Source organism: Saimiri boliviensis, chromosome 19 (assembly GCF_048565385.1).
Source record: "Saimiri boliviensis isolate mSaiBol1 chromosome 19, mSaiBol1.pri, whole genome shotgun sequence".
In the NCBI taxonomy this organism is placed as follows: Eukaryota; Metazoa; Chordata; class Mammalia; order Primates; family Cebidae; genus Saimiri; species Saimiri boliviensis.
In genome coordinates, this window is record NC_133467.1 from 34,796,984 (window position 1) to 34,819,657 (window position 22,674).

General features: G+C 47.4%; 1 protein-coding gene across 1 annotated transcript; it reads left to right on the forward strand.

The window, feature by feature from the left end:
* The first annotated feature begins 1,974 nt into the window (after positions 1 to 1,974).
* On the forward strand, positions 1,975 to 14,961 carry SSR2 (signal sequence receptor subunit 2). The gene is made up of 6 exons (XM_003937822.4): positions 1,975 to 2,053; positions 2,752 to 2,906; positions 4,522 to 4,620; positions 7,720 to 7,828; positions 11,129 to 11,206; positions 14,342 to 14,961. The coding sequence occupies exons 1-6, from the start codon at positions 2,045 to 2,047 to the stop codon at positions 14,450 to 14,452; spliced, it is 561 nt and encodes a 186-aa protein (XP_003937871.2). The 5' UTR covers positions 1,975 to 2,044; the 3' UTR covers positions 14,453 to 14,961.
* The last annotated feature ends 7,713 nt before the right edge of the window (positions 14,962 to 22,674 follow it).

The following is a 22,674-nucleotide window of genomic DNA, read 5'->3' on the forward strand; positions in this document are numbered from 1 at the left end:
TACTCAGGAGGCTGAGGCAGGAGAATTGCCTGAACCCAGGAGGCGGAGGTTGCGGTGAGCCGAGATTGCGCCATTGCACTCCAGCCTGGGTAACAAGGGCGAAACTCCGTCTTAAAAAAATAAATAAATAAATAAATAAAAAAGAAAGAAAGACAAGAAGGAAAGAAAGAAAGAACGAACAAGTGACTTGGATGGGATTAGGGGGAAAAGGGTCAGTGTGTAAGTGGCAAACCCAAGGATAAAGACATTTCTCTTCTGGATCCAGAAGTCGCTACTTTAATAAAGCGTTTGGACAGTGTGTGCTGAAGACATATTCCTTTTGGGTGTAGCAGAGTCTGAGAAACAAGAATACCCACACTTTCCGTCTTTCTGGTCCTGGAGAAAAGGCTCTAGAAAGCGATATTTGAGCAAAACAAGGTGGTTCATGCCTGTAATCCCAACACTTTGGGAGGCTGAGGCGGGTGGATCACTTGAGCCCAGGAGGTAGAGACCAGCCTGGGCAACATGGCAAAATCCCATCTCTAAAATAAAATAAAATAAAATAATAAAAAATTACCCAGGTGGCCAGGCATGGTGGCTCATGTCTGTAATCCCAGGACTTTGGGAGGCTGAGGAGGGCAGATCACAAGGTCAGGAGATCAAGATCGTCCTGGCTAACAAGGTGAAACCCAGTCTCTACTAAAATAAAAAAAATTAGCTGGGTGTGGTGGCATGCGCCTGTGGTCCCAGCTACCCGGGAGGCTGAGGTAGGGGAATAGCTTGAACCCAGGAGGCAGAGGTTGCAGTGAGCCCAGATCAAGCCACTGTCCTCCAGCCTGGGTGACAGAGCAAGACTTCATCTCAAATAAACCCAGAAACCAACCAGCAATATTGATAGTTACCATTTACTGAGCACATGCATGTGCTGAGTACTGTACTTAGAGTTTTACATACATCATCTTATTTGTTACTCTAACCTTTTGTGAGTGCTATCTTTTTATAGATGTGGTAACCAATGCTTGTTCGAGGTTACCTAACCAGTAAGTGACAGATCTGGGATTGAATTCATGACTGCCTAACTTCACTGCCTTAGTTCATCCTCTGAACCTAAGGTCTACCGTTCAAAATGCTGTTTTGAGAAGAGTATCTGGTCGCTGATTAAAAAGTGCAGAGAGGCGGGGCGTGGTGGCTCAAGCCTGTAATCCCAGCATTTTTGGAAAGCTGAGCATGGTGATCACCTGAGGTCAGGAGTTCAAGACCAGCCTGGACAACATGGTGAAACCCCATCTCTACTAAAAGTACAAGAAATTAGCCAGGCGTGGTAGCACGCGCCTGTAATCCCAGCTACTGGGGAGGCTGAGGCAGGAGAATCGCCTGAACCTGAGAGGCGGCGGTTGCAGTGAACCGAGATTGCGCCACTGCACTCGAGCCTGTACAGATCAAGACCCGTTTCAAAAGTAAAATAAAATAAAAATAAAAACTGCAGGGAAAGAACTAAGACAGAAAGACTACTAGAGTAAAATCCACATTAAGTAACCAGCAAGAACTAAAGCTGTCATAGCAGGAATGGAGAACAAAAGATCTGCTTTTGTGGCACTTCAAAGGGCTTCTAAATAAAGCTCAAGACTCGGTGACCTGCTGGATGTAGGAAATGTCTACGTGTCGCGTCTGAGAATAGAAAAAATACTGGTTGGAATAGCTTTTCTCTAATTCCTAGTTCGACAGTACTAGTTGACATTTTACATAGATGATCCAAATTTCTAGGTTTGCTAGTTTCTCAAAGCACCCATTCAGGTGCGGGTCACATATAGGAGTGAAAAATCAGCTTGAAAAGCCCCCCAAAGAGGGCCAAACAAGACAAGCGTGGAGAAAGCACAAAACCTCTTAGGAGCGCTCACAGCCTCTCCAGGCAGGCCGGCCCTACAAAAGGAAAGGGCTTCGCCAAGAACTACAACTCCCACAAGGCATTGGGCGGAACACCACGGTTTCCAGCCAGGGCTTATTTCCGGTCTTTCCGACGCTGACGCTCTTTTCCGGTTTTTGTGGCGCCGGGAAAGCACTGCAGATGCCCGTGGTGAGTCCGGAGGCTTAGGGCGTCCGAGCTGGAGAGGCCAGCACCTCGTGTCCGCGCATCATTCCGTGGCTGGGGGTTAGCTCGGGGAGGGCGGGGAGAGCAGAGGACGCGCTGGGTGGAGGACGTGTAACCTTGACAAGCGGGAAGTGGGCAGAGCTGACCGACCCCCATCCGCGCCTGAGGGACCCAGAAAGGGATGTGACGGGCGAGGACGAATGGGATCTCAGGGGATGGACTGGAGATTGGGGTACAAGGATGTGAGGAGGACCCCGCGAGTCCGCCATGGGATCCCAGAGGACCTATAGCCAAGGAGGAGAGGACCAGAGGGAAGACTGCAGCTGTGGACACTCCTGTGTGAGGGAAAGCTACAGGATCCTGCAGGTCCAAAATCGACCGAAATCAGGCACCCCAAGGAAAGCTCTATTCTGTACACCAGCCATTGGGCATCCCGGGGCTTCTGACAGGAAGAGGGCAGTAGATGTACTGGTGCTTGGACCTGTTTTTCGAGGGCTGCAGGGTAAAGATGGCAGGAGGGTCTGGAGAACGGGTCTGCGCGGGTGGCTTATGGACCACTCTGTGGAAGGGGCTGCTGCTGCTCTGGTAGTATCAAAGGAGCTTTCTACGGGAGCGATGTCAGGAGGATTTTGGTGACTTTTACATACTTGGTTTGATAACTCACTTTGCTTTTTTCTCTAAAGATGAGGCTGCTAGTATTTGTGGTGTTGGCTCTATTTGCTGTCACTCAAGCAGAGGAAGGAGCCAGGCTTTTGGCTTCCAAGTCACTACTGAACAGATACGCCGTGGAGGGGCGAGACCTAACCTTGCAGTACAACATTTACAATGTAGGCTCAAGGTAAGGAGGCCCTGGAGTTACAGATTAAGCCTATTTCTGGATTCTTAGTTCTCAGAAGGGAATAGGGAACATATTGTTGAGTAGTGATTTCCCTTTGGGACACTTCCAGCATCAGATACATCGAGTGAACGAATATACTGCGGGACCTACTTTTGGAAAGGAAGACATTCTTACCTAAGCTACAAGAAACCATCTTTCACGTTTTGGATTGGAAGAATTTTAAAGTACGAAAGTAGCATGAATTGTGGAGAAACAAGGAGAGGAAGATAAAGGCATAGGAAAGACATAATTCCATGTTTCCTCAGGGATTTAAAGTGTAATCTTCCTGCTGGGCATGGTGGCTCACACCTGTAATCCCATCACTTGTGGAGGCTGAGGCAGGAGGATCACCAGAGGTCAGGAGTTCGAGACCAGTCTGGCCAAAATGGTGAAACACCGTCTCTACTAAAAATACAAAAGTTAGCAGAGCATGGTGGCAGGTGCCTGTAATCCCAACTACTTGGGAGGCTGAGGCAAGAGAATTGCTGGAACCCGGAAGGCAGAGATTGCAGTGAGCCAAGATCATGCCAGCCACTGCACTCCAGCCTGGGCAACAAGACTGAGACTCTGTCTCAAACAAACAAACAAAAAAAATGCTGGGTGCAGTTTACACCTGTAATCCCAGCACTTTGGGAGGCTGAGCCAGGTCAGGAGGTTGAGACCAGCCTGGCCAACAAGGTGAAACCCTGTCTGTACTAAAAATACAAACATTAGCTGGGTATTCTGGCATATTCCCATAGCCCTAGCTGCTCAGGAGGCTGAGGCTGGAGAATTGCTTGTACCTAGGAGGAGGAGGTTGCAGTGAACCAAGACCATGCCATTGCATTCCAGCCTGGGTGACGGAGTGAGACTTCATCTCAAAAAAAAAACAAAAACTATGTCATCTTCCTTCTTTTATTAGCCTAGAGCATTTTTGTTGACTTTCTTTCATTTCATTCCCTTTAACTTTCTCCTCTGTATTCACTGTGTTCTTCTCCCTTCCTCCACACACAACAGGCATGTTCATGAAGAGAAATTGAGGCAAGGATGAACTTGGACCCATTGCCTCCTGAATACCTTATTTATTTTGGTGCTTCTGAGCAATAGAATCCAGACATTGACCTGGATTCTTCAATGAAACAGAACCAAGTTACTATATGACTCATATCTCTCTTTTGCAGTTCTGATTTTTTTGGAGAAGCAGGCAGGTTTGATTGTTTATTGCTTTAATTTTATTATTATTATTATTATTATTATTACTTAGATGGAGTCTCTGTCATCCAGGCGGGAGTGCAATGGCGCAGTCTTGGCTCACTGCAACCTCTGCCTTCCAGGTTCAAGTGATCCTCCTGCCTTAGCCTCCCAAGCAGCTGGAATTACAGGCATGTGCTACCACGCCTGGCTAATTTTTGTATTTTCAGTAGAGACAGGATTTCACCATGTTGGCCAGGCTGGTCTTGAACTCCTGACTTCAACAGATCTGCCCGCCTTGGCTCCCAAAGTGCTAGAATTACAGATGTGAGCCACTGTGCCCAGCCTATTGCTTTAATTTTATGTCCATTACTTACTAACCCTTTTTGTTTCCTTCATTTTCTAGTGCTGCATTAGATGTGGAACTATCTGATGATTCCTTCCCTCCAGAAGACTTTGGCATTGTGTCTGGAATGCTCAATGTCAAATGGGACCGGATTGCCCCGTATCCTCTTGGCACTGGGTGATGAGGGGTTGGGGAGCAGGGAGAGCCTTGCCTACAAAGCAGCAGGGGTACTACAGATAGGCTGGATGTGTGTGGCTGTCTTCCTGTCATCTCTCTGGATAAGATGGAGCAAGAGAGGTTGGTGTAAATTGTGTGAGCATGATTTAGAGTAGAGCTGAAGAAGGAGGATCCAGAGGTTCAGATTATAAAACCCTGAAACAGGCTGGGCGTGGTGGCTCACACCTGTAATCCCAGCACTTTGGAAGGCTGAAGTGGGTGGATCATGAGGTCAAGAGGTTGAGACCATCCTGGCCAACATGGTGAAACCCCATCTCTACTAAAAATACAAAAATTAGCTGGGCATGGTGGTGCATGCCTATATATAGTCCTAGCTACTTGGGAGGCTGAGGCAAGAGAATCACTTGAACCCCGGAGGTGGATTCAAACACTTTGAATCCATCTCAAAAAAATAAAAAGACCCTGAAACATACCTTACTGGGAGGATATAGACACTTAATTAAAAGAAATTTAGGCCAGGCACAGTGGCTCATACCTGTAATCCCAGCACTTAGGGAGGCTGAGGCAGGTGGATCACAAGGTCAGGAGTTCAAGACCAGTCTGGCCAAGATGGTAAAACCATCTACTAAAAATATAAAATTTAGCCAGGCGAGGTGGTGTATAATCCAGCTACTCTGGAGGCTGAGGCAAGAGAATCACTTGAACCTGGGAGGCAGAGGTTGTAGTGAGCTGAGATTGTGCTACTGTACTCTAGCCTGGGTGACAGAACAAGACTCTGTCTCAAAAAAAAAAAAAAAAAAAGAAAAGAAAAAGAAATTCAGTGGGATGCTAGCATGAAGGACCTGGGGGTGACATTTTAAAGTCTCTTATTCAGTGAGCCTCTTATTCTAATCTCCCAATTATTTCCTGAGTATTGAATTAGATGGTATTTTTCTCCTTATGAATTTAAGCCAGGTGTGATGTCACACGCCTATAGTCCCAGCTACTTGGGAGGCATAGGTGAGAGGATTGCTGGGGCTTTGGCATTCAAGGCTGCAGTGAGCTATGATAGTGCTGCTGTACTCCAGACTTGGTGACAAAGTGAGACCTAGTCTCTTAAGCAAATAATAATTGTATTAGTCTGTTCTTAGGTTGCCATAAAGAACAACCTGGGACTGGGTAATTTTTTTTTTTTTTTAAATCAGAGGTATCAGTGTTATTAACTATAAGGGGCTGGGTAATTTTTTTTTTTTTTGAGACGGAGTCTTGCCCTGTCACCAGGCTGGAGTGCAGTGGCGTGATCTTGGCTCACAGCATCCTCTGCCTCCCGGGTTCAAGCAATTCTTCTGCCTCAGCCTCCCAAGTAAATGAGATTATGGGCACATACTACCATGCCCAGCTAATTTTTGTATTTTTAGTAGAAACAGGGTTTCACCATTTTGGTCAGGCTGGCCTTGAACTACTGACTTTGTGATCCACCCGCCTCAGTCTCCCAAAAGTGCTGGGATTACAGATGTGAGCCACCACACCTGGCCTTGTTTCTGTTTTGTCTTTTTTTTTTTTTTTTTTTTGCATTTTCAAGAATTTCCTTCAATTACAGTTATTGAAAGATTTTCTATGAGCTTAAATGACTTGATGGGGTTTTTTTTGCCTTTTTTTTTTTTTGGCTTTTTTTTTGAGACGGAGTTTTGCTCTTGTTACCCAGGCTGGAGTGCAATGGCGCGATCTCGGCTCACTACAACCTCCGCCTCCTGGGTTCAGGCAATTCTCCTGCCTCAGCCTCCCAAGTAGCTGGGATTACAGGCATGCACCACCATGCCCAGCTAATTTTTTGTATTTTGAGTAGAGACAGGGTTTCACCATGTTGACCAGAATGGTCTCTATCTCTTGACCTCGTGGTCTGCCCGCCTCGGCCTCCCAAAGTGCTGGGATTACAGGCGTGAGCCACTGCACCCGGCCTTTTTTTTTTTTTTTTAAAAGGTGAAGTCTCGCTCTTCTTGCCCAGGCTGGAGTGCAGTGGTGCGATCTCAGCTCGCTGCAGCCTCTGCCTCCAGGGTTCAAACAATTCTCCTGCCTCAACCTCCTGAGTAGCTGGGACTACAACCACATACCACCACGCCTAGCTAATTTTTGTGTTTTTAGTAGAGATGGGGTTTCACCATGTTATGTTGGCCAGGATGGTCTCGATCTCTTGACCTCGTGATCTGCCCGCCTCAGCTTTCCAAAGTGCTGGGATTACAGGCGTGAGCCACCATGCCCAATCTGACTATAATTTTTTTTAAACCAACCAGAAAGAAGCGCTGATTAAATTACCATATATATATATATATATATATATATATATATATATTTTTTTTTTTTTTTTTTTTTTTTTTTTTTTTTTTTGAGACAGAATCTTGCTCTGTCACCCAGGCTGGAGTGCAGTGGCGTGATCTTGGCTCACTGCAATCTCTGCTTCCCGGGTTTAAGTCATTATCCTGCCTCTGCCTCCTGAGTAGCTAGGACTACAGGTGCGTGCCACCACACCCGGCTAATTTTTGTATATAGTAGAGACGGGGTTTCACCATATTGGCCAGGCTGGTCTTGAACGCCTAACCTTGTGATCCGTCTGCCTTGGCCTCCCACAATGCTGGGATTACAAGCGTGAGGCACCGTGCCTGGCCCATGACTATAATTTTTTATCCATAACATATATTGCTTTGGAAGTTTACTTCAAAAACCGTGACACTGAATATAACATGGGCCCCTTAAAATTTACCTGGAAAGACAACCTATAATACCATAAACTTCAAACTTAAAAAAGAAGCTTAGGCCAGGTATGGTGGCTCATGCCTGTAATCCCAGCACTTTGGGAGGTCAAGGCAGGAGGATTACTTGAACCCAAGAGTTTGAGACCAGCCTGGGCAACAAAGTGAGATCCTGTCTCTCTCTCTCTCGTTTTAAAAAAAGTAAATTTTTAAAAAGAAGCCTGTATTTTTTTCATTCCTGCATGAGATCAGTACTTATTGGCAACTGTTTTGTGAATGGTGCGTTTAGTCCACAGGTTGAAAGGCTGCTACAACCTTAGCTTCATCTCTTTCCCTTCCTTAACTCTTTGGCCAGTGCCAGCAATGTCTCCCACACCGTGGTCCTGCGCCCTCTCAAGGCTGGTTATTTCAACTTTACCTCAGCAACAATTACTTACCTGGCCCAGGAGGATGGGCCCGTTGTGGTGAGTTGCCCAAACTCTTAGCTGGATGGAATTTGGATCTGCTTTCCCTTAAAATCTCTTGTGATAGGGATGGGAGAGGAATGAAGAGAGGTTGGTTAATAGATAGAAAAATACAGTTAGGACCAGGTGCAGTGGCTCACGCCTGTAATCCAGCACTTTGGGAGGCCAAGGCAGGCAGATCACCTAAGGTCAAGAGTTCGAGACCAGCCTGGCCAACGTGGAGAAACTCCATCTCTACTCTAAATACAAAAATTAGCTGGACATGGTGGCAGGCACTTGTAATCCCAGCTACTTGGGAGGCTGAGGCAGGAGAATCACTTGAACCCAGGAAGCAGAGGTTGCAGTGAGCCGAGATCGCACCACTGCACTCCAGCCTAGGGGACAGAGTAAGACTCCGTCTCAAAAAAAAAAAATACATCCGGGCACAGTGGCTCAAGCCTGTAATCCCAGCACTTTGGGAGGCCGAGGCGGGTGGATCACGAAGTCAAGAGATCAAGACCATCCTGGTCAACATGGTGAAACCCCGTCTCTACTAAAAATACAAAAAATTAGCTGGGCATGGTGGTGCGTGCCTGTAATCCCAGCTACTCAGGAGGCTGAGGCAGGAGAATTGCCTGAACCCAGGAAGCGGAGGTTGCAGTGAGCTGAGATCGCACCATTGCACTCCAGCCTGGGTAACAAGAGCGAAACTCCGTCTCAAAAAAAAAAAAAATACAGCTAGAAGGAATAAGACCTACTGTTTGATAGTTCAGTAGGTTGACTATGGTTAACAGTAATCTAATGTATATTTCAAAATAGCCAGATGAGAAGCATTTGAACATTTCCATAGTAAAGTAAAGACAGGGCAGGGCGTGGTAGCTCACGCCTGTAATCCCAGTACTTTAGGCTTGAGGTAGGTGGATTGCTTGAGCCCAGTAGTTGGAGACCAACTTGGGTAATATGGTGACCCCCCCCCATTTTAAATAATTAGCCGGGCATGGTCCATGCCCCTGTGATCCCAGCTACTCAGGAGGCTGACGTGGGAGGACTGCTTGAGCCTGGGAGACTGAGGCTGCAGTGAGCCATTATATTGGCACTGCACTCCAGCCTGGGTGACAGTGAGACCTATCTCAAAAAAAAAAAAAAAAAGGTAAGTGTTTAAGGTGATGGGTATCCATGTAAAAAGTGTAGATTCTAAAACAAAATCTCTTACAGAAAATTTCCGCAGTAGCTACTAAATTCTGAGGGAGATAACGTTAACGAGACACTTGGTATTGTCCTAAGGAAGTATGTTCAAATAAAAGTTCTGGACTAGAGTGACTGAAATGGATGGGAGACATGTACCATAGCCTTCCCTTCCTCTTCATTCCTTCTGCCTTCCTTTTCATCTGGAATGTGTCATTTGCCGCCTGCTGATGTCCTTGCCTTTCCAATGTGTCTTCTCTGCCACTGTCAGATTCTTCCCAGTCTCCACTGTTACTCTCTCCTTTCCTTGCTTAGGTTGCTCCTGCTTATGGCATCAAGGCTGAGCTTTTCTGCCTCTCACTGCACCCTCCAATAGTCTAGCTACTCTCTGCCTCCAGCCTTCTCTCCCACTCTGCCCATACAGACCCTACATCCTAATTAGGCCAAGCTCCTTCCCACACCTTCTCCCCCAACTTAGTCCTTACTCTTTCCTCAGTGCCTTTGTTCTGTTTGAAGTACTCTTTTCTCTCCACTCCATTACGTCTGAAGCCTTCTCATGACCCAGCTTTGAGTAGTGTCTCCTTGTTTTCTGTTTTCAATTCATATTGCTCTTTGCTATTCTTTTTTTTTTTTGAGACAGAGTCTTGCTGTGTTGCCCAGGCTGGAGTGGCAGTGGTGCGATCTCAGCTCACTGCAACCTCTGCCTCCCAGGTTCAAACGATTCTCCTGCCTCAGCCTCCTGTAACTGGGACAACAGCTAATTTTTTATATTTTTAGTAGAGACAGGATTTCACTGTGTTGACCAGGCTGGTCTCAAACTCTTGACCTCATTATCCTCCCACCTCAGCCTCCCAAAGTCCTGGGATTACAGGTGTGAGTCACCTCGCCTGACTGCTATTTGTTCTTTCATAAACATTTATTGACTGCATCTAAACTTCTGTAGCACTTACAGTCTGTGCACTTGAACATTTAATCACTGTCTTCGGTAGTTTGTTTCTTATGTATAGATCTTCCCTCTTCCCACCCAACACTTCCCGATTTAATTATAAACTCCTTGAGGCCAGTGACTGTCTTAGATTTCTGTTTCCCATATACGATAGAAACTCAGTAGTTGACAGTGTTTTGACTGATTGATGTAAAGGTCAACAGACTTTTAGGAAGCCCCTGAAATGTGCCAGACCCTGGGGAACACCAAGAGTATTAAGATACCGTCTAGGCCCTCAAAAAACTTAAGTCATAAATGTATAAATTTATGAAGCTAAAATGTATGATCTCCATACAAGTAGGGCTATAGACTAATTAGTATACAGTAGGGAAGGGACTTAACACAGTCAACCGTAGAATGGAAAGAACTAACACGCAATGCACCTTCTACATTTTCTTTCTTCATAAACTACACGGAACCATATTCTTCTAAACCTAGCTGTGTTTTCACATCCTGTATCATTTTTGCCTTCAGAACCAACCTCAGGACTCTCTGGTAGTTCTACCTGGTAGTTCTACCTGGTAGTTGATGGGTTAATAAACATAAAATCAAAGGCTCAGCTGCCACTGTAGAATAAAGTTGTTTGCACTGTGCTCCAAACTCTTGGCCTCCTCTCCAAGGCAAAGGAATGTGGGCCAGACTCAGCCTCTCCTCTACTAATGTACATTTGGGTAGGGCTTTATACTTCACTGTATACTTCTGCTATTTCATTTGAGCCTCACATTAACTGTGTGAAGTAGAATATGTTTGCTGGAGGAATAAGTAAATGAGTAGCAAGGGTAAGTCATTCCATTGCACACCCTGCCCTGTAGAGGGGCCAGTGGTGGTGAGCAACTTCACTCTTTCCAGAGTCTGAGGCTCAGACAGAAGAATTTGGCTTTAATTTCAGTTGCATACCTGGCCTACTCTGTTTACTAAATATTCACCAAAGAATATTTTTCAGGTCTTCTGGCTCTTGTGTACTCCTCTTTACAACACCCTAAGAGAATCATCCAACTCTTTCTAGTCAAAAGCTTTCCCTCATCTTGAAGTTCTCCTGAGCCTTTGAGAACTAAGAATCTAATGCAAAGAATTGGGTTGGTCGGGACCGCCCTTTTTCAGATTAGATGAGTTGGAGATTTGCCTTAATGCCCTTCTTTTCTTCTTTTCAGGTTGGCTCTACCAGTGCACCTGGACAGGGAGGAATCCTGGCTCAACGGGAGTTTGATAGGCGATTCTCCCCGCATTTTGTAAGCTTTGTAGTGTTCTCTCTTATCAGTCCCTTGATGTGAGAATGCCCTTTTCATTCTGGACCCTCCTGGCTTCCATAGACTTGTTTTGTTGGTTGGTTCTTGCCCTGTCTGTTTATTGGTGTCTGATATAGATAGTATCAAATAGATTGATTTAGCCATGTCCAGAGATTTTTGGCAATGAGATCACAATTGCTAAAACCATAAAACTGACTTGAGTAGAGTCATCTTTGAGTACAGACCCATCTTAGACTCCTGGGTCTATTTTGAGGTTTAAAAAATATCTGGTTAGATTCAGAGGGTCATAGATCATTGAGTAGGTTAAGTGGGAACTTTATTGTGGTCTAGTCTAGGAAAGAATTTTTTGAAGATTTGCCTAAAGTACTGAATGCAGGAATTCATTCAGTGAATAAGTGTGATGTTCCAAACTATGTGCTCATTCTATGCTCTGCTTTGGAGAAACAATGATGAATAAGACACAGCCCCTTCCATTAAAGATCTTACAGGCTGGCTGGGCACCATGGCTCACGCCTGTAATCCCAACACTTTGGGAGACAGAGGCGAGAGTACTACTCAAGGCCAAGAGTTTGGGGCTGCAGTGAGCCATGGTCACACCACTGCCCTCTAGCCTGGGTGATAGAGCAAGAACGTGTCTCTAAAAATAACAAGATCTGGGAGTTGCAGTGGCTCAGGCCAGTTGTCCTGGAACGTGAGGAAGCAAGGCTACGTGTTCAAGGCCAGCCTGGGCAACATAGAAACCTCTCATCCATTAAAATAAAATTTAAAAATTTAAAAAATAATAAATAACAAGATCTTAGGCTGGGCGTGGTGGCTCACGCCTATAATCCCAGCACTTTGGGAGGCTGAGGTGGGCAGATCACCTGAGGTCAGGAGTTTGAGACCAGCCTGACCAACATGGAGAAACCCTGTCTCTACTAAAAAAATACAAAGTTAGCCAGGTGTGGTGGCGCATGCCTGTAAATCCCACCTACTCAAGAGGCTGAGGCAGGAGAATGGCTTGAACCCAAGAAGTGTAGGTTGCGATGAGCCGAGATTGCACCATTGCACTCTAGTCTGGGCAACAAGAGCAAAACTCCACCTCAAAACAAACAAACAAAAAAACCCAAGATCTTATGGGCTCATAGAGGACTCAAAATAGGTAAATGGGGAAAATGCTATGATAGAGGTTATATGCCAGGTGCTGGAGGAACATGCAGCAGGAACATGTAACGAGAGGGGACTTTCTGGAGGAGGTAAGGAAGGGCAAGCACTTAAGGAGAGAGAGCAGCCAAGATTGAGAAAAGAATGGTGTGATTCAGGAATGGCAAGTAGTTTATCTTTTTTTTTTTTTTTTTTGAGACGGAGTTTCGCCCTTGTTACCCAGGCTGGAGTGCAATGGCGCAATCTCGGCTCACCGCAACCTCCGCCTCCTGGGCTCAGGCAATTCTCCTGCCTCAGCCTCCTGAGTAGCTGGGATTACAGGCACGTGCCACCATGCCCAGCTAATTTTTTGCACTTTTTAGTAGAGACGGGGTTTCACCATGTTGACCAGGATGGTCTCGATCTCTCGACCTCGTGATCCACCCGCCTCGGCCTCCCAAAGTGCTGGGATTACAGGCTTGAGCCACCGCGCCCGGCTGGCAAGTAGTTTATCAAGGCTGAAGGGCAGAATGCGAAGCGGAGGAATGGAAAAGAGGGGGCCTGACATGCAAACAAGGGCTACGTCATAGGAGGCTTGACTATCAGGGGCAGGACCAGGGGGGCATCTCCATTCTCCAAGATTGTCTGGAACAGAAGCGTCTTTTCCAGTCTGGTATGGATCAAGTGAGTCCTTTGGCTTCACAGCTTGAAAGATTGGTCTTTAGCAAGCCGTTCTATATCAGGATTGGTCAGAGAGGAACCTTCCTGGCCAAAGTTCTGCTTAAAATTTGTGCTGAGTTGGCAGGGCATGGTGGCTCACACCTGTAATCCCTGCACTTTGGGAGGCCAAGGCAGGCGGATAACAAGGTCAGGAGATCAAGATCATCCTGGTTAACACGATGAAACCCCGTCTCTACTAAAAATACAAAAAATTAGCCGGGTATGGTGGCACACACCTGTAATCCCAGCTACTTGGGAGGCTGAGACAGGAGAATCACTTGAACCTGGGAGGCAGAGGTTGCGGTGAGGTGAGACCATGCCACTGGACTCCATCCTGGGCCACAAAGGGAGACTCCATCTCAAAAAAAAAAAAAAAATATTGTGCTGAGTTAGGCCTGATGGCGGGCATCTGTAATCTCTGCTACTTGCGTGGCTGGAAAATCACTTGGGCCCAGGAGTTTGAGGCTGCAGTGAGCTATGATTGTGCCACTGCATTCCAACCTGAGTATCAGAGTAAGACCCTATCTCTAAAAAAAATTAAAAATAAAAATTAAGAAAATTAGGCTGGGTGTGGTGGCTCACACCTGTAATTCCAGCACTTTAGGAGATCAAGGGAGGAGGATCAGTTGAGCCCAGGAATTTAAGACCAGCTTGGGCAACATACTGATATTTTGCCTCTACAAAAAATTTAAAAATTAGCCAGGTATCCTGGCGCACCCCTGTTATCCTAGCTACTCAGAAGGCTAAAGTGGGAGGATCACTTGAGCCCAGGAGGTTGAGGCTGCAGTGAGCCGTGATCATGCGACTACAGCCTGAGTTACAGCAGGTTGTCTGAAAGACCCTGTCTGAAAAATAAATAAATTTGGGCTAGACTGCTCCCTTTCTCATTGAACTCATATTTTCCCTGGTTCTCCTGTGTTCTAATCCAGACTTTTTTTTTTTTTTTTTTTGAGACGGAGTTTCGCTCTTGTTACCCAGGCTGGAGTGCAATGGCGCGATCTCGGCTCACCGCAACCTCCGCCTCCTGGGTTCAGGCAATTCTCCTGCCTCAGCCTCCTGAGTAGCTGGGATTACAGGCACGTGCCACCATGCCCAGCTAATTTTTTGTATCTTTAGTAGAGACGGGGTTTCACCATGTTGACCAGGATGGTCTCAATCTCTCGACCTTGTGATCCACCTGCCTCGGCCTCCCAAAGTGCTGGGATTACAGGCTTGAGCCACCGTGCCCGGCCCCTAATCCAGACTTCTAACCAAGATGTTTGTTTTCCTTCACAGCTGGACTGGGCAGCCTTTGGGGTCATGACCCTTCCCTCCATCGGCATACCCCTGCTATTGTGGTACTCCAGCAAAAGGAAATATGACACTCCCAAAACAAAGAAGAACTGAGTGGGCTTCCACAGCTCTCCTCTCCCAGGAAATCCAGGCTCCTCTCCCAGGAAATCCAGGCTCCTCTCCCAGGAAATCCAGGTGCTTTCCAGACTCCAAAGCGTATTTTAAATGCAATCTCTGCTTCTTCCTTAGCCCTTGGCTGCATTCTCCTCCCTACTCTCAGTCATAGTGAAGGACCAGGCCTAGGAGTCTATGAGAGCCTCCTTGGTTCCATCGTGAAGCCATACAAACAGGAATGCCTTGGCAACAGCCTTGAGCCTAGAGGGCCGTCTGATGCCCCACTGAGGTGCTGTTTGTGTATTGCTGGCAATGTGAATTCTCTCAGGGGTCTAGGAAGGGTACTTTGGAGACTGCCTGACACCATCCCCATCCCCTGCTCACCCCTCTCAGAAGAGGGTGGAAGACGAAATGAAAGCTATGGGACTCTTGGAGGATACCCAGTCTCTGTTCTGGGTTAGGGAAGTGCTTACTAAAGGGTTTTCTAATAAAAACAAATGCCACATTGACTTGTCTGTTTTCTTAGCACCAGGGTGAGCACAGGTAGTTACTGGAACTTAGTACCTGAGTGCCCAGACCCCTGGGCACGCAAGCTCAGTTCTGGCCTTGCTGTAGGGACTGTGGGTCCTGTTCCCAGAGAGATATCTGCCCTTTTGAATCTTTGGCTTCTACCCCTAATTTTCCTTGCCAGGCAGCTCCTCTTCACAGCTGGAGAAGAAAGGACGGGGAAGGATGACCTGCAGAGGAGCAGCTATTCTCATGCCCTTAGATCGCATCTGATTTTTTTTTTTTTTTTTTTTTTTTGAGACAGAGTTTCGCTCTTGTTACCCAGGCTGGAGTGCAATGGCACGATCTCGGCTCACCGCAACCTCCGCCTCCTGGGTTCAAGCAATTCTCCTGCCTCAGCCTCCTGAGTAGCTGGGATTACAGGCACTTGCCACCATGCCCAGCTAATTTTTTTGTATCTTTAGTAGAGACGGGGTTTCACCATATTGACCAGGATGGTCTCGATCGCTTGACCTCGTGATCCACCCGCCTCAGCCTCTCAAAGTGCTGGGATTACAGGCTTGAGCCACCGCGCCTGGCTTGCATCTGATTTATTGACTGAGTGTTCTTGAAAAGAACCTGGCCAGTCCTGGGATGTCCAACCTGCATCTAGCTTTTCTTGAGCTTTAATTTTACTTTTTTTTGAGATGGAATATCGTTCTGTTGCCCAGGCTGGAGTGCAATGTTGTGATCTCTGCTCACTGCAACCTCCACCTCCCGAGGACAAGCGATTCTCCTGCCTCAGCCTTCCGAATAGCTAGGATTATAGGCACCCACCACCACGCCCAGCTAATTTTTTTGGTATTTTTAGTAGAGATGGGGTTTCACCATGTTGTCTGGGCTGGTCTCAAACAACTTCTGACCTCAGGTGATCCACCCACCTTGGCCTTACTTTTTTTTTTTTTTTTTTTTTTGAGAGGGAGTCTTGCTCTGTTACCCAGGCTGGAGTGTAGTGGTGCAATCTTGGCTCACTTGGAACCACCACCTCCTGGGTTCAAGTGATTTTCCTGCTTCGGCCTCCCAAGTAGCTGGGATTACAGGCACCCACCACCACACCCAGCTAATTTTTGTATTTTGGTAGAGATGGGGTTTCGCTATGTAGGTCAAGCTGGTCTCTAACTCCTGCCCTCAAATAATCCTCCTGCCTCAGCCTCCCAAAGTGCTGGGATTACAGGCGTGAGCCACCGCATCCAGCCCCTTTTTTGTTTTTTTAAATTTTTTTTTTTTTTTGAGATGGTGTTTCGCTCTTGTTACCCAGGCTGGAGTGCAGTGGCGCAATCTTGGCTCACCGCAACCTCCGCCTCCTGGGTTCAGGCAATTCTTCTGCCTCAGCCTCCTGAGTAGCTGCGATTACAGGCACACGCCACCATGCCCAGCTAATTTTTTTGTATTTTTAGTAGAGACGGGGTTTCACCATGTTGACCAGGATGGTCTCGATCTCTTGACCTCGTGATCCACCCGCCTCGGCCTCCCAAAGTGCTGGGATTACAGGCTTGAGCCACCGCGCCCGGCTAATTTTTTATTTTTTGAGAAGGAGTCTTGCTCTGTTGCTCAGGCTGGAGTACAGTGGTGCAATTCCAGCTCACTGCAACCTCCACCTCCTTGGTTCAAGCAATGTTCTTGCCTCAGCTTCCTGAGTAGCTTGGATTACAGGCACACACTACCACACCTGGCTAATATTTTAATTTTTAGTAGAGATGGGGTTTCACCATGTTGGCCACATTGGTCTTGAACTCCTGACAAGTGATCCTCCTGCCTCAGCCTCCTAAAGTGCTGGGATTACAGGCATGAGCCACCGCACCTGGCCTGAATTTACTCTCAATGCCTCTGTTCTTTGAGCTCTGGCAGGGAAGAAGTGCCTGGATCCCTTGAGTTTGACTCTAAGTGTGACCTATGGAACGGCAGTGACTTTTGCTGAAGCAACTGTGGGGAGAAGCCACTCTGAGCTGACTCTGTCCAACCCAGGAATGCCGTGGTCTGAGAACAGCCTCCCAGGCAGGAGGGAAACCCAACAAACACAGGCTTTGTTCCTGCTACGAAGTTGCCCAGTTTAGATTCCTCTTTCCCGGCTCCCCTGCCCAACTGGTTTAACCTTTCCCTAGCCCAGCAGTCGGTGCCTCCAGGCCCCAGGAGGATGAAAAGAACATGGAGACAACGGGAGGCCCCAAATGGAGTAGCCCTCTGCCAGCTCACATCCCTCTTTCAGGGGCTGCAGCTTGGACATCCCAGGACTGGCCAGGTTAGAGGCAAGGAAGATGTATTTGCTTTTGTTCATTGTGTTCCTGGTAGAGACCCTGGGACTTGCTCAGGAGAATGGGGAGGAAAGGGCAATGAGTCAGAGGCCTGGGGTTGAGAACAGGTGTGGGGAAGGGAAAGGGAGCTAGTCTGATACACATCATTTTGCTCTCTAGGACTATGGACTGTTAGTCTCTGAAGGAGGAAATGCTATTTTCCGTCTGGGTAGTCTCCAAGGAAAATATAAAATGTAATGAGTTAACCTATAGGGGGAGGGGTTCTGGCTTAGAGGACAGGGCAAACTTCATAACTCTGGAAGGTAATACAGGTGTTTCTTGACTTCCAATAGGGTTATCAGGACATAACCCTGTTGTAAATTGAAAAATGTTATAAGTTGAAAATGCATTTAATACACCTAACATACCAAACATCATAACTTTGCCCATTCTACCTTAAACATACTCTGAACACTTCATTCGCCTACAGTTGGGCAAAGTCATCTAACACTAAGCCTATTTTATTTTATTTTTGTTTGTTTATTTTTTGAGATGGAGTCTCACTCCGTGACCCAGGCTGGAATACAGTGGTAGTCTCGGCTCACTGCAACCTTCACCTCCCAGGTTCAAGCGATTCTCATGCCTCAGCCTCCCAAAGTAGCTGGGATTACAGATTCCCGCCACCATGCTCAGCTAATTTTTATAATATTAATAGAGTGGGGTTCACCATATTGGCCAGGCTGGGTCTCGAACTCCTGAGCTCAAGTGATCCTCCCAAAGTGCTGGGATTACAGGCGTGAGCCACTGCTCCTGGCCCACAAAGCGTATTTTATAATAAAGTGTTTGGCTGGGCACAGTGGCTCATGCCTGTAATCTCAGCATTTTGGGAGGTGGGCAGATCATGAGATCAAGAGATTGAGGCCATCCTGGCCAACATGGTGAAACCCCATCTCTGCTGAAAAAAAGAAAAAATACAAAAATTAGCTGGGTGTGGTGGTGCATGCCTGTAGTCCCAGCTACTCGGGAGGCTGAGGCAGGAGAATCCAGGAGGCGGAGGTTGCAGGGAATCGAAATCATGCCAGGGCACTCCAGCCTGGCGACAGAGTGAGACTCTGTCTCAAAAAGTAAAGTGTTGAATATCTCATGTAATTTATGGACTACTGTACTGAAAGTAAAAAGCAATGGTTTTATGGTACTTGGAACAGGGTTTCTACTGATTGTGTATGGCTCTCACACCCTTGTAAAGTCAAAAAAAAAAATCTTAAACCATCATAAGTCGGAGACTGTATAAGATTTCTTCCTGGCCGGGCGCGGTGGCTCAAGCCTGTAATCCCAGCACTTTGGGAGGCCGAGGCGGGTGGATCACGAGGTCGAGAGATCGAGACCATCCCGGTCAACATAGTGAAACCCCGTCTCTACTAAAAATACAAAAAATTAGCTGGGCATGGTGGCGCGTGCCTGTAATCCCAGATACTCAGGAGGCTGAGGCGGGAGAATTGCCCGAACTCAGGAGGCGGAGGTTGCGGTGAGCCGAGATCGCGCCATTGCACTCCAGCCTGGGTAACAAGAGCGAAACTCTGTCTCAAAAAAAAAAAAAAAAAAAAAAAAAAAAAAAAAAAAAAAGATTTTTTCCTGCCGGGCGCGGTGGCTCAAGCCTGTAATCCCAGCACTTTGGGAGGCCGAGGCGGGTGCATCACAAGGTCGAGAGATCGAGACCATCCTGGTCAACATGGTGAAACCCCGTCTCTACTAAAAATACCAAAAAAAATTAGCTGGGCATGGTGGTGCATGCCTGTAATCCCAGCTACTCAGGAGGCTGAGGCAGGAGAATTGCCTGAACCCAGGAGGCGGAGGTTGCGGTGAGCCGAGATCGCGCCATTGCACTCCAGCCTGGGTAACAAGAGCGAAACTCCGTCTCAAAAAAAAAAAAAAAAAAAAAGATTTCTTCCTTAATCTGAACTCAGAGGTGCTCCTTTCCCAAAAGGTGGGGTGTCTTTATTGTACTTTGCCTTACAAAACTCAACACTTTGTGTCCTAGCCTTTGTCATAGAGAAGGCAACTAGGAGGGAAACGTAGGCCTGACACACATGACAAGAGAAGCATTGTGAAGGCAGTTGGTGTCACAGGCAACTTGAAAGAAGGCCAAAGCTAGATACCTCATCTCCTAAGAGATCAGCTTTCTTGGAGTCAGGATGGAATGTGAGCCTCCCTTAAGCAGTGGTGTTGGAGAATAAAAGAGCCTCTAAAATCTATAGACAGTCTTAGCTGGAATGGTTGGCTTTAGGATTGAGCCCTCTTAACTTCTTTTTTTTTTTTTTTTTTTTGAGACAGAGTTTCGCTCTCGTTACCCAGGCTGGAGTGCAATGGCGCGACCTCGGCTCGCCGCAACCTCCGCCTCCCGGGTTCAGGCAATTCTCCTGCCTCAGCCTCCCGAGTAGCTGGGATTACAGGTACGCGCCGCCATGCCCAGCTAATTTTTTGTATTTTTAGTAGAGACGGGGTTTCACCATGTTGACCAGGATGGTCTCGATCTCTTGACCTCGTGATCCACCCGCCTCGGCCTCCCAAAGTGCTGGGATTACAGGCTTGAGCCACCGCACCAGGCGAGCCCTCTTAACTTCTTGAGGTAATTTAATAGGAGGATGAGTGGCAGACAACACTCCTCCACTCTAACTGAAAACCACCCTAGGGAGGCGTGAACCTTGATCTCAGGATTGTGTGCAGATCTGTGAGCAGAGAGGAAAGTAAGCAGTGATCCCACATCCTTCCGGGAGGCCGGGTACCAAACTGAGGCACCTCCCTAAAAGGCAATACAGATAGGTCAGCCGCCAGCCTGTTCCAGGTGCCCCCACCCCTGGAGACCAGCCCTCCAGCCCTCCCTCATTGTGCAGACTTTCAGCTGGTGTCTGCTTACCCATACCCTGCCCCAGTACCAGGAGGAGCCAGGTACCTTGATTTCCGCCCCCTTCCTGTAATCAGCTTTGACACTCGAAGAAAGTAAATGGGAAACAGGTAAAAGAATTTCTACAAAGTGGCAAGGTGTGGTGGCTCACACTTACAATCCCAACACTTTAGGAGGCCGAGGCAGGCAGACCACGACGTGAGGAGTTTGAGACCACCCAGACCAACACGGTGAAACCCCTTCTCTACTAAAAATACAAAAATTAGCTGAGTGTGGTGGTACATGCCTGTGGTCCCAGCCACTCAGGAGGCTAAGGCAGGAAAATTGCATGAACCCGGGAGGCGGAGGTTGCAGTGAGCTGAGATTGTGCCACTGCACTCCAGCCTTGGCAACAGAGTGAGATTCCATCTCAAAAAAAAAAAAATTCTACAAAGCTGGAAGTAATGGAGTGGTTCAGTGAAAGGATGAGAAGTTACCAAGGCAGCCGGGCGCAGTGGCTCAAGCCTGTAATCCCAGCACTTTGGGAGGCTGAGGCGGGTGGATCACGAGGTCAAGAGATCGAGACCATCCAGGTCAACATGGTGAAACCCCGTCTCTACTAAAAATACAAAAAATTAGCTGGGCATGGTGGCACATGCCTGTAATCCCAGCTACTCAGGAGGCTGAGGCAGGAGAATTGCCTAAACCCAGGAGACGGAGGTTGCGATGAGCCGAGATCGCGCCATTGCACTCCAGCCTGGGTAACAAGAGCGAAACTCCGTCTCAAAAAAAAAAAAAAAAAAAAAGAAAGAAAAAGAGAACTTACCAAGGCTTAGTCCCTTGAGAGAGCAGCTAAGGATGAGGGAAGCAGCATATGCCATAGAGGCAGGAGTACTGGGTCCCAGCCCCAACTCCACCACTCACTGGCTGTATGGCCTTGGGTAAATCATGCCCTCTTCTCAGGAGGCTGAAGCAGGAGGACTGCTTGAGCCCAGGAGTTAAAGCTTTAGTGAGCCATGATCATGCCACAGCACTCCAGCCTGGGTGACAGAGTGAGACCCTATCTCAACAGAAAAACAGAGTCTCGCTCTGTCACTCTGTTCCAGGCTGGAGTGCAGTGGCACAATTTTGGCTCCCTGCAACCCCTGCCTTCTGCATTCAAGAGATTCTTCTGCCTCAGCCTCCCAAGTAGCTGGGACTATAGGCACATGCCACCACGCCTGGCTAATTTTTGTATTTTTAGTAGAGAGGGCATTTCACCATATTGGCCAGTCCAGTCTCAAACTCCTGACCTCATGATTCGCCTGCCTTGGCCTCCCAGTGCTGGGATTACAGGCGTGAGCCACTGTGTCTGGCCAAAAATTATACACACACATACACACACACACACACACACACACACGTTATTTATATATTATATATATAAATTATGTATAGATACATAATAGCTTTCCCTCTTGGAGACTGTTTCCTCATCTGGACAATCACAAAATTGTTTAATTAGAGGATTTTTGAGGACCCCTCACCAGTATGATAGGGCGGGCGTCACCCCTGTGTTCTTGTGAAGTGAGGAGCAATCACTGTCACTTTCTTATTGTGTGAGGGGGGCCCAGCCAGGTGGGGAAGGGCACGCACAGTTCTGCATCTGGCAGCAGAATTTTCAAGCAAGGATAGACCATAGATGACCTAATTTAATCCTCTCATTTAATAGGTTAGGAAAGACGCAGGCTGAAGCGGCTTGTCCAAGGTTGCCCAGCCAGTGGCAGCTAACGTATTTATTTATTATGGACCCAGCATTTACCTTCCACTTTTGGACTTTGTTTGCACATGTCTCATTTAACGTCTTCATTTTACAGATGAGGAAATGAGGCTAAATAGGGGACTCAGGGCCCTGCAACTAGTGAGTGGCAGAGCCAGCCATCTTCCAACTCCAACCTGCCCTTTCTACCAGACCACAGGAGGTGAGGAGGGCTCCCCGTTACCTTGGGAAGTCCGACTTCCGCCCCAGCTGTCCTCTGCCCCAGGGAAAGCAGAGGTGGTGAGTCAGCCCCTGCCCCACCCCAGAAGCTGTTATCTGGGAAGAGAGTGGAGGAGCTGGTCAAATATCCCGCTGGTATCCACAACAAGCCATAAGCCCTGGGTATGCTGAGTTGCTCGGTCACTTCAGTTCCTGGTGCTGACGCTCGGGCCCTTCTCAGTGGAACTGCCTTGTAACCGCTCCACCCTGTACTTTCATCACACACACACACACACACACACACACACACACACACACGCACGCACACACAAAATACAATCTTTCCTCCATTGCTGTAACCTGCCTCTTAAAGGGACCGACAATCAGGGTTTTTTGTTTGTTTTGAGATGGAGTCTCACTCTGTTGCCCAGGCTAGAGTACAGTGGTGTGACCTCAGCTCGCTATAACCTGTGCATCCCAGGTTCAATTGATTCTCCTGCCTCAGCCTCCCCGTTAGCTGGGATTACAGGTATGCACCACCACGCCAGGCTAATTTTTGTATTTTTAGTAGAAACAGGTTTCACCATGTTGGCCAGGCAGGTCTCTA

Excerpts from the sequence above, each read along its gene's own strand:
- SSR2 (XM_003937822.4), top strand. Across the intron at positions 2,907-4,521 it reads ATTTACAATGTAGGCTCAAG|TGCTGCATTAGATGTGGAAC; the intron begins GTAAGGAGGCCC and ends TTCATTTTCTAG. Across the intron at positions 7,829-11,128 it reads AGGAGGATGGGCCCGTTGTG|GTTGGCTCTACCAGTGCACC; the intron begins GTGAGTTGCCCA and ends TCTTCTTTTCAG.